Here is a 12,201-nt window from a genome sequence, read left to right on the forward strand (position 1 = left end):
TTGATTTAATATTTCTTTCAGCAGCTTAATTATCCCAATTCAGGAATATTCTGCTTAAAACTTCACAGATTAAACAAAGCCAAGGATGCACCAGGGCAGCAGAAATGAAAAAAAGAATGAATTAGCTCTGTTGTATCCAAGTCATGAGAATTATTTCAGCCTTGTGTATGTTCACATGGAACCTGCCTTTGCTCAGTTCCTTTTAGAAAAGAAGATTGTTTTTGTTTTTTTAAACTTTTTCTCTTTGATTTTAGAACCATTGAATTAAAAAAAAAAAAAGCTGGTTTATGGATGTCTAGCCTTTTCTAAGGCCTCTTGATAGTCTTGGGGTTGTTATCATCACTGTTTCCCTGTGGACCAGGAGGTACTGTTCAAGGCAAGAGAGTGAAAGCCTTTCCTGACGGGTCTCAGGATGCCGGGCAAAGATCATTTTCTTAGAGCAATTGTATCTAAACTCCATGTTAACTTCTCCAGTCAACTCTGAGATCACATAAGGAATTTTACCACTGGCAGCCTCATGTCTCAGCTGCAAATGAGAAGCTCGTCAAATAGACACGCAGTGAGAGAAAGGAAAGGCCGGGGCAGGGCTGGTCTTGGTTCTTGTCTATCCTTCTGAAAAGTCACTTTCATGGGCAGGACTTTGGTAACTTCAGTTGGCAGCTTCCTGAAGAGCTGTGTAGGGTTTTGTTGTCACCTCTTGGAACTATGGGCTTTGCAGTGATTCCCTCCATCTTAATTATTCCAGTTTGTGTCTGAATGTGCTAGCCTTCTTCTGTGTGGTCAAATTATCCCCTATACACCCCTTCCCCCATTTCTTGGCAGCAGAAAAGTCCTTTTTACCAAATCCTTGCCTACCTAGAGGGCTATTTTGCTGAGATAATGTATGTGGGAAAGTGATTCTTTAAGATGGACAGTGCTCTGCTTTCCAACGTAAAATGGTGATGCTGATAACAATACTTGGACTCAGTGATCCTTACTCCCTCTCCAATAGCACCTTATTTCCCAAACCAAAAGCCTTTTAGGAACTCTGATTTACCACTTTCCCTTTTGTGGTTTATGGGAATTCAATATCATGTCATGATTAAGAACATGGGCCATATAAACAGACTCAGTTCATGTTTCACCACTGTCTCTCCAACTGTGTGACCAAGGATGAGTTACTCTCTGAGTCTGGTTTCCTCAACTTTAAATAGGGATACACCCATGCAGAATTGTTGAGAGGAGTAAATGAATATTGCAAGGTGAAGCACTTAGCATAGTGCCAGGATATATAAGCATTCGCTAAGTAATTAGCTTTCATTGCTTTCTGGAGGTGTCTGGTATTCTGTTATTCTAATGGATTTTGTGCAAAGCCAGCAGAAAGGAGATCCTTCTCATAACTTGATGGCAAACTCTCTCCCATCCTACTTTTCATCCTGTATCCTATCTCACCTGGAATGTGAACTTGTGTTCAGTAAATGAACTGGGAATGGTTTTATTAATTTTTTCTTAGAATGCTATACTGGCATAAATACTTTTTTAAAAAGTCACAGAATACTGTTAATACTTTTTTTTTTTTCAAGCCTAGTATTCAGAGAGCTGAGATCTCTTCCCCTAGCTTTCAATCCTGGTGAAACTGGTAGGGGAAAAGGAGTTGTCAAGGTTTTTGAGGTGGTTCCTATAGGCAGTGGCCCTCTGCCAGTCCTTCCTTATAGGCCACCATTCTTCCAGGACTGAGTTCCCCTAAGCAGCATATTGGTTGCTGGGGAGAAACTGCGGACATGGAGATATACATGCTCCAGCATTTCCTTCCTGGACATCCATGCCCACTGGGCAGAGAGTAAGAGGGTCCATCATGATTTCTGGCTGGTATTTCATTATTTGTGTGTGGAGTGAGGTTAGAAAATCATGTCATAAGTAGCCATTTGAAAAAGACTTCTAACTCTAAAATTTGAAAATTTCTGCTCTTTTGGGAAGCAGCTATATAGTGATGCTCCTGATAGCAATGGTATTTTTAACAATGTTTACTGACTCTGCTAATCTCATTTCATCATTTTGTTACAGATTGATGTTCTCAAAGCGGATCTGGAAAGCGCAGAATGGAAAGTTTTGGAAAATCTTATTCTGGAAGATGTCCTCGAACAAATTGGACAGCTCATCTTTGAGATCCATCTCCACTGGCCCGGGTTTGAGGTCAGTGGCAGTGACAGCAGTGTTGTGCGGTTCTGGTACAGCCTCCTTAAAGAGTTAGAACTACAGGATTTCAGGCTTTTTCATAGTTACAAGGACTTATCTAAACCTCAGCTTTTCCTGAAAAAAGATATTTTCAATGCGAGTAGCTGTTATACTCTGGGTTGGGTGAATACAAGATGGAAATAGGACACAGGATCTCATCAAGAACTCAAGGAAATATTTGCAGCAAGAAACATGTCCATGATTCTAGTTATTGGTTTACTTGTCTAGGCTCCCACTAGCCTGTGACTTGCTTGAGGCAGAAGTTGTGTTATTAGCTTTGTAGTACATGTGGCTTGGCATATGGTAGGGGAACAGTTAATACATGTTGAGGGGACAGACACAGGAGTCAACCTCCATCTGCCCAAACCCAAGCTCTATGCCTTTTGCCTCAAACAGAGTGGAAATGCTTGTCCTTCCTCACCTTAACTTGGAAGATAATCCCCCATTTATCTCAGTTTTCCCTAAAATTAATTATGTATCTATAAACCATGAGTTCACCACCATGAAAAAGAAATTATATAACATTTCTATTTTTCCTGGGTTGATGAGATCCTTAAATATGTAGCCTGCTGTTTAAAATAGCCTTTCATTTGCTATTCACTCACCTTGCTCAAGGATTTTCTTGTTCACTGTGTCAATAACATTCTTTACAGCCTTGTAGATTTCAATCATTCCTCCTCAACCTTTGCTGAAGCCATGCTGTGACTTTATAAGAACCACTGATTCTAGTTTCTGGGAATGCAGACACACCAAATTCTATAACTGAGTAAGAAAGACTAGACTATTATGTTCTTCAACTCAGGATTCTTTTTATGTTCAGCCTTAAATCCCCTCTGTTCCCATGAAACTAAACTCAAAACAGAATTTGAGTGTCTTCCAACCTGATTTTTCAACTATGGACTTGCCTATGGTGTCATTATTATTATTTTTTTAATACATTATCTCCAAGATTAAATGAGATTTTCCTTTCTGCCAACTGGCATTCATTGTAAGCCTGTGGCCTAAGGGCCAGTTTCTCTTTTTTTCCTGGGATAGATACAGTGTGGTAATATCAAACACACTGTATATATTTTATATATTTTTTAAAAGTAAGCAGGGAATGCATATTCTCAATAGTTTAAATGATCTCCATCTTTTCTGTCTACAAGAATTAGACATTTACTTCTATAAATGATTTTCTAAAATCCTATTTCAAATAATTAAATAGTGTAAAAATAAATCAAATTATTACCTTTGATATATTAAATACATCTTTTGGCATTTTCTATATCTCAAGAAAACAGTAATACATACACTGTTTGTTTAAGAAATTTTGGGAGAAAATAGAGTACTGATTATTACTAGACCTTAATTCCTTATCCCCATTGTTTTACCTCCTTCTACTCTAAACATTCCCTGGGTTTGCTTTTTTGCTTTTTGCAGTGGTTTGAAAATATTCCTCAGGTGAGAAGCCAAATACAATAGAGTTATATCATCTTACTAACTTGACTTCAAAAGGGAATAAGACTTTCTGAATTAGTAGTGATGATTTTTTAAAAATATAAATGTGTTAGTATGCTGTAATGTTCTTTATCTTTCTGGTTTACTTCATCCATCTCATTAGAACTGATTCAAATGAATTCTTTTTAACGGCTGAGTAATATTCCATGATGTATATGTACCACAGCTTCCTTATCCATTCGTCTGCTGATGGGCATCTAGGTTGCTTCCATGTCCTAGCTATTATAAACAGTGCTGCGATGAACATTGGGGTGCACGTGTCTCTTTCAGATCTGGTTTCCTTGGTGTGTATGCCCAGAAGTGGTATTGCTGGGTCATATGGCAGTTCTATTTCCAGTTTTTTAAGGAATCTCCACATGGTTCTCCATAGCGGCTGTACTAGTTTGCACTCCCGCCAACAGTGTAAGAGGGTTCCCTTTACAGCATACTAACACATATATATGGAATTTAGAAAGATGGTAATGATAACCCTATATGCAAAACAGAAAAAGAGACACAGATGTACAGAACAGACTTTTGGACTCTGTGGGAGAAGGCGAGGGTGGGATGTCTCGAGAGAACAGCATCAAAACATGTATATTATCTAGGGTGAAACAGATCACCAGCCCAGGTTGGATGCATGAGACAAGTGCTTGGACCTGGTGCACTGGGAAGACCCAGAGGAATCGGGTGGAGAGGGAGGTGGGAGGGGGGATCGGGATGGGGAATACATGTAGCTCCATGGCTGATTCATGTCAATACACTACAATATTGTAAAATAATTAGCCTCCAACTAATAAAAAAACAAACAATAAACCTACATTAAACTGAAAAAAATATATAAATTTTTAAATTAAAACTTACAGGACATTAACAAAAGTTATTGATGTGACAGGGCCAGCTTGAATAAGTTAGCAGTTTAGTTGCTTTCAATGTCCCTAGGTGTTTCAAAAGTACAAAAAGTCCATAAAACTCTAAAGTGTTTTATCTTGTTAGTTTGCATGGTATAGCCTCCAAAACAAAGTTAACTTTAGTCCTAATCCTGTTTGGATTACATCATAGATTACCTTTCATTTTTAATAAAAATTTTATACATTAAACATAGTAGATCTTTTTTATTTAAACCTTTTAACCCTTCTTCTACACCAAGGTATGAGTTATACTGCTTCCCTGGTGACTCATCTGGTAAAGAAACCCACCTGCAATGCAGGAGATCCAGGTTTGATCCCTGGCTTGGGAAGATTCCCTGGAGAAGGGAAAGGCTACCCACTCCAGTATTCTTGCCTGGAGAATCCTATGTACAGAGGAGCCTGGCAGGCTACTGTCCATGGGGTCATGAAGAGTCAGACCTGACTGAAGTGACTAAACACATGAAGTATACTAATTCTAAATGTCTAGTATGATTAGGTTTTAGATGTATTCATGCTCACACCAAGGTTCCTGATTCATGGTCTTGAAGATTAAGAACATTACTGAAAGCTCCCTTTGTACAGCTTAAGTTACGATTTATTCCAGATTGGTGGTACAGAATATCGAGTTCATCACACTATATCTATCTATCTATCTATCTATATATATCTGAAGCATAAGAATGGATGTACTGTTGAGAAAAAAATAAAGACAAACTCAAAATAAATCACAAACACACGCACCCACACCCACCTACTTAGGCAGCCTGTTCAATAATTATTTGTACTTATTTTGTGCTTTTTTCTAAGATTGTCCTTCATTCCCTTCATAGATAGTTTGAAATTTGTGATGAATATTCTGACTGTTGCTATGGTTTCCCTGCCTCTAGAATTATTATGCTTATTGTGTGGGCCAGGGTTTTTTAACCTGAGTGTTATTTCCATTTGGATTGGATAATTCTTTGTTGGGGGAAGGAAGGAGGGCCATTGTGTGCATTGTAGGATGCTGGGCAGCACCTCTGGCCCTCACCCTGGAGGCCAGGGCCACCACAAAAACAAGATAAACAAAATGCAGAAAACAAACAGGCAGAATCAAGAGCTGCTATTTACTGAGAGCTTACTATGTCCCTAATACTGTGCATAGATTATTCCTGATTCTCCAAACAACACTATAAGGAAGTCCAAGTTTTCCAATTACACGGGAAAGGAAACTCTGAGAGGTTATTTAGATTATTCTAATGGTGGAGCAGGAGTTCACATCTCAGCCTGTCAGATCCCAAAGCCCATGCAGATCCCTCCACAGGGCTGCTTCAATAGCATTTGACAAATGCAAGGACACATTTTTGCCTCCCAGTTAGTAAATGGGAAGAAAAGTCTACTAATAAACCAGGACCAGACCTGCAGATCTGTTAGCGTGGGGATCATTTTTGTAGCAGGCAGGTTTAAACAATCTACTCAATTAAAATATGTCCACCAAATGGAAGCTTACTGAAAAAATATGGGGTCCCCAAAGCTTCTCTGACAATATATTCAGGTTGCCAAAAAGATCTTGCGAGGCTTGGAAGTGACTCTTGGCCCTGGCTGGTCCGACATGGCTCCTGGATTTTAAGGAGGGCCCAGTCACTTGGAACTATAGCTTGCATTTCCTTTGCTTCAAATTCGCCTTTGACTTTCAGATAGATGAACTCAGATGTGAATATCTGTGACACACATCTCTTAATTAACTCCTACCAGAGTTAATAAATTAATCTGAAAATACAACTTTAATAATGCTCTTATCAAATGATTCTGTTTTAGACAAAAGACATATGAGGATGTAAAAGAGTCAGAGGTCAACCTTTAGGCATGAAGTCTGTGTCACAGTCTGAGATTAAAGTCAAAGAAAGACAATTTTCTCGTTCTCCTTTTTCTTAGAATGATTGTATTTTATGTAGTTATAATAGGTTATCAGTAAATATTTGTAGCTATTTGACATGTTCAAATAAAGGGAGCCAGGAAGACGTAAACAAACTTCTGTTAGACTAAAGGTCCACTAGTCTTTGCATCAGGCTAGAACAAAAGCAAATTTATGGATTTACAGTGTTTAGTTAAAATCAGTTATTCATGTAAGCATTTCTGCTTTGGCTATAACATTTTACTTATTATATAGCAAATACCATGCAAGATTTGTGTTTCCTAAATACTACATGTTTGGATTTTGTAAAGTTTCTATTAATACCAGGGAACCAGCCTCATCATCATATTTCTCCAGATGAAAAATGAAGGCCTCATTGAAACAGATAATTCTATTGCTACTTGACCATACAGTGGTACCTACAAGCTCAATTATGTTACATAATTCTCTTCTTTTAGAGATAAGTTTATGTTTGCCTTTAAGCAATAACATAATTCTTTTTTGTACTAACCAATTGCTGGTTCTTTGTGAATTCAGTACATTTAATTATATGCTAAAATATGTTTCTGTTTCTCACATTTAGAGAGGTATTTGAACTTACCACATGAAATTGCAACCCAAAGATTCGATATATTCTTAAACTGCCTAAATTTAGAAATTATAGAAATTCTTTTATTGTATTTCTGTCCTTAAGTATATCAAGCAAGCTAAATATCGTCACACACCTTGTTAAGCATGATACAGGGAAATACGAGTTCTGAACAAATACCTGTTAAAACTAATGCTGTGTTAAACCAGCAGCTTCATATTCTCATAAAATATTTTAAGTTTGTCTTAGTGATTGGTTTTGTGGAGTAAGATTGTCTGAAATAGTAAGGGATTTTTTTTTCCTGCTAAGTTTGAATTCTAATCTAGACTTTTAATAGAGAAGCTTAGTATGTGTATGACAGATATGCAATTAATATGTATCAAGGAGCTAGGCTGGTCAATGACTGTGGTCCTGAGTCCCCCAGTGGTTCTCTTCCACTGCAAGCTCCTCCCTCAAGACCGTTAGACTGCCCCAAGATCAAGCAATTAATGCATAGCTCAATAGGCAGTCTCCAGGACCCTGCCCCTTCCCTGTATTTAGCTTCTATTCTGCTTTATGTCCTACATTTCTGGTCATTAGATATTCACCCTAGGTAGGTGTGATAATATCCAAAAGTCCAAGTGAGTTCTATAACATTAGTGAGAAACCACCATTTTGTATCAATAAAAATAAGGTATCTGTACAAGAAAATATTTTTTAAGGATTGATGTCAAATCAAACATTGTTTCCTCAGGGACCCCTCCTTATTGAAGGCCCCTGGTTATGTTTCCCTACAATGTCTTCTGGGCTTCCCTGGTGGCTCAGCAGTAAAGAAGCCGCCTACAATGCAAGAGACTGCCTGCAATGCAGGAGATGTGGGTTCAAACCCTGGGTCAGGAAGATCTGGAGAAGGAAATGGCAACCCATTTTTTTTTTTCATTTACTAGTTGGAGGCTAATTACTTTACAATATTGTAGTGGTTTTTGCCATACATTGACATGAATCAGCCATGGATTTACATGTGTTCCCCATCCTGAACCCCGCTCCCACCTCCCTCTCTATCCCATCCCTCTGGGTCATCCCAGTGCACCAGCCCCAAGCACTTGTCTCATGCATCCAACCTGGACTGACGATCTGTTTCACACTTGATAATATACAAGTTTCGGTGCTATTCTCTCAAATCATCCCACCCTCGCCTTCTCCCACAGGGTCCAAAAGTCTGTTCTATACATCTGTGCCTCTTTTTCTGTCTTGCATTTAGGGTTATCATTACCATCTTTCTAAATTCCATATATATGCGTTAGTATACTGTATTGGTCTTTATCTTTCTGGCTTACTTCAACCTGTATAATGGGCTCCAGTTTCATCCATCTCATTAGAACTGATTCAAATGTATTCTTTTTAATGGCTGAGTAATATTCCATGATGTATATGTACCACAGCTTTCTTATCCATTCGTCTGCTGATGGGCATCTAGGTTGCTTCCATGTCCTTGCTATTATAAACACTGCTGCCACGCCAGTATTCTTGTCTGGGAAATCACATGGACAGAGGAGCTTGGCAGGCTACAGTTCATTTGGTCTCAAGAGTTGGACACGACTTAGCAACTAAAGCACTGCCACCACCACCGTGTCTTCTGTTCTCCCCAGCTTCACACTCCTTTTACTTTCATGGGTCTCCTTATGTGATGATTTTCCCTCCATGAGGGTAAGAGCCACGTCTGTATCCCCAGTGCCTACCATGGGACCTGCTAGGTCAAATGTGCTCCATAAATATTGTTGAATATGAATATAAAGAAAGCTATTTCACATAGGATTTTTCAGTGAAATTATTTCATCATTATCTGTCATTGACTTTTTTTCTGATATTAAAAATATCTTTGGAATTTAGATGAATCAATCTCTCTCATTTTGGTTAATTTAAGACACAAGTCCTTTTCTTGACATGGTTGTTTATTACACTACTTGCAGTAATCCTCATTCCTGATTAAAGATGCTAACCTGAAGATCTTTCTTGACCCTGGGGACTTGAGAGCTATATAATAATTGAATCAAATAAATACAATAATAATTAAAGGCTCAGTTATTGTTAGAAGTTATCCTAGGATACTAAACCTCAGTCTTCCTTTCTCATTCTTCATTGTCTTTTTTTTTTTTTTCTTTAAACCAATTCCCAGAAAACAACTTTTTAGAGTCAGTGTATTAGATCACAACTCACAGTACCATGGAGAATATTTTTCAGTTTATGAGAGAAAGAAGGTATGATGATGTGAGGCTACTTCTGTCAAGGACAGGGGCTGGCTGGCATTCCTATAAAAGTGATTAAAACCACAGTGGTTTTTTAGGACAAAAAATATTAAGGTAGTTTTTCAAAGAGTAAAAAGGAGAGAGAGCATATTATGTTCTCCAGGCTATTTGACTGAAGTCGGAAAAGTCCTTCCCAGCACAGTTACCATTTGGTCTAACTCTGGTGGAAGAGGCTGTTAGAATATCTTTAGTTACAGGTTCTGTTTTACTAAAGGACGGAATAAACACAGTCTATTAACTACCTCAGAGAAAGCAAGCTGGAGGCCACAAAAATCACAACACAAATATGACAATTTTTAAATACACAATTAAGTGGCAGTATGTAGAGGAAACAGGACAGCAGGATGAAGGGAGAAAGATTCTGACACTAGCTGTGTGATAACAAGCAATTCATCACCCTTATTGGCCTATTTTCTTATCTTAGGTTGGAATATTTGATTTCTAAGGTTTCTTCTAGTTTAAAAATCTCATTATTCTAAGATTTTTGTGATTAGAGAAGGCTTAGATGGTGGTTAGGTAATTTCTTGATTTGTGTGCTATAAAAGGCAAGTCTTAGGATAAATTCAAGAGAATCCAAATGATAGGTTGATTCACAAGAAAAGGCCCAGATTAAAGATGAATCCATTATAATGGCTCTCCAGTCATCAAGTGAAGTACCCTTAGGTAAAGTACCTTTTTAGGTAACATAGTTAAGCTCCCAAGGTTCTAAAAACCAGGATGTTTCAGACTGCATTTGTTTATACTTCTGTGTTTTTAGAATGCTCTAACAAAGTGGCAACATCCAAAGATACTAGATTAAGGATGTATTTTCATGGTGATCTTTCTGTAGGTATTATGTGTGAATATATATGTATGCATGTGTGTACACACATGCACACACACACACGTTTATGTATATATATGAATGCCCAAGAAAGAAAAACCTTCAGACACAAAAAGTTCAGAGGGATCCTAGAACCTGAGAGGCAGCAGGAACCTACACTGCAGTGGTCTTAAGAGTTCAGTATACCAGTGAGGGCCAGGGGCCTAGAGCATTAGAGATAAGGCTTGTTGTTTGGTGGGACAGGATTGGAGCTGATACCTGTAGCAGTGGGACCTTTGGAGGGTGACAGTCTCAATGGAAGAGGGTTTTAATAAAGGACCTCTTATCCCCCTTCTTCCAAGCACAAGGAAGTCTACCCTTCCTGTAGCTCTGGAGAAAATCAGTTTTAAGAATTTGAAACCTTCAGTCTGCTTAAGAAACTGAATTTATAATCACATGGTTTGGAAATCCATAAGTTGAAAAATTTAGATAAAAAACTGGTTCTGGGGGTGATGCCTCAGAGCAATCTTGTGCTAGGTCATTCATTTTATTTACCCACTGATCAAATAAATATTTGATAACATGAATTTTGAGCCAAGTGTTATAGTGGGATCTTCTTTGGCTCTTCTCTTCTTCTTAGGTCCCCTTAGTATTTGCCTTGTTTATACTGTATTTCATCAGTAATTTTATGATCCCTTAAGAAAGAATGCTGCCAATTAAATTATGACACATCATTAAGATATAGCTCTATTTCAGAGATGACAAAAATGAGAAAAACATGCACTGTTGATGAACAATAGCATCAGTGTTCCCTAAGTCTCTTTGAGACCCAAAGTTAATACTGCTGATGGATATTTTGACCTGGATGGCACTTCACACTTCCCTCTCCATTCCTGAATTCATTATGGTTCCCTAATCATCCACTACTTTCTTCTGAATTCTGTATCTCAGTAAGGGGCACTATCTCCAGGTAGTTCTCAGTCCACATTGTTTCACATTCTGAGAAACAGTATTTTTCAAGTAGAGTCTCTATAATTGCTGGTGTTGCAATTCTTACAGCTACCATTCAAAGGTTTGTTATTTCACTGTACATGTTTTCTTCCAGGTAATTAATAGCTAAGAACATCAACCAGCCTCACAATGCGTCCTCAAAAATCACTCCATACTTTCATACTTAGAGAAGTGCCTGTTTGATACTACTCCATGTTCCTTATCTTAAAACCGGCTCCTTATTAAGGACAAAGTATTCCCAGTTTGTGCTTCACTATGTAAATATTCATTAAGCTTTCTACCAAAGCATCATTACTATCCTTAACTTTCAGGAAGGAAATCTGTCCTGGGTGTGAGAAAAGGGTTGCAGTGAGGAAAAAGAGCCAGATGGTAATCACTTATTTCCAGTCACTATATGATTTTGAAATTTTTAATGCTGGAAAAGAACCCCACAGATTTGTGTACTCTAAAATAGGTGCAATCAAGACTCAGTGGCACCAAGTGAAAAAATATGGACTGTGTTAAAACTTATTCTCTGTGCTCTGAGGGCATTGGCTTGTATTTTTGTCACTTATTTAGGATAAGCCCATTTATATACTATACTCACCTTTAAAGCATCATTACTCCCCAGAAAAATCAAAGTGACAGTGAAAGTCGCTCGGTCGTGTCCAACTCTTTGTGACCCCAAGGAGCCCATGGAATTCTCTAGGCCAGAATACTGGAGTGGGTAACCTTTCCCTTCTCCAGGGGATCTTTCTAACCCAGGGATCAAACGCAGGTCTCCCGCATTGCAGGTGGATTCTTTACCAGCTGAGCCACCAGGGAAGTCCAAGAATACTAGAGAGGGTAGCCTTTTCTTTCGCCAGTGGATCTTCCCGACCCAGGAATTGAACCGGGGTCTCTTGCATTGCTGGCAGATTCTTTACCAACTTTTCAGGGAAGCCCAGAAAAAGGACTCATTTAAAATCTGCAAATGGTTTAATCTGGTGTCTCAGAGTTGAGACTTAAAAGGAGACTAAGAACAAAAATTTTGATAACAC

At 38.3% G+C, this 12,201-nt stretch overlaps 1 protein-coding gene across 3 annotated transcripts in view; it reads left to right on the top strand.

Moving 5' to 3' along the window:
* Positions 1 to 4,754, top strand: part of METTL24 (methyltransferase like 24) — a 111,096-nt gene extending 106,342 nt beyond the window's left edge. For 2 of the 3 annotated variants that reach the window (XM_065911443.1, XM_065911444.1), the window contains one exon: positions 2,044 to 4,754. In XM_065911443.1, the coding sequence (XP_065767515.1) occupies positions 2,044 to 2,358 (315 nt within the window). In that variant the 3' untranslated portion in view covers positions 2,359 to 4,754. The remainder of the gene's footprint in view (positions 1 to 2,043) is intronic. The other variant, XM_065911445.1, reaches the window with a different exon arrangement.
* The last annotated feature ends 7,447 nt before the right edge of the window (positions 4,755 to 12,201 follow it).

Source organism: Muntiacus reevesi, chromosome 19 (genome assembly GCF_963930625.1).
Source record: "Muntiacus reevesi chromosome 19, mMunRee1.1, whole genome shotgun sequence".
Classification (NCBI taxonomy): Eukaryota; Metazoa; Chordata; class Mammalia; order Artiodactyla; family Cervidae; genus Muntiacus; species Muntiacus reevesi.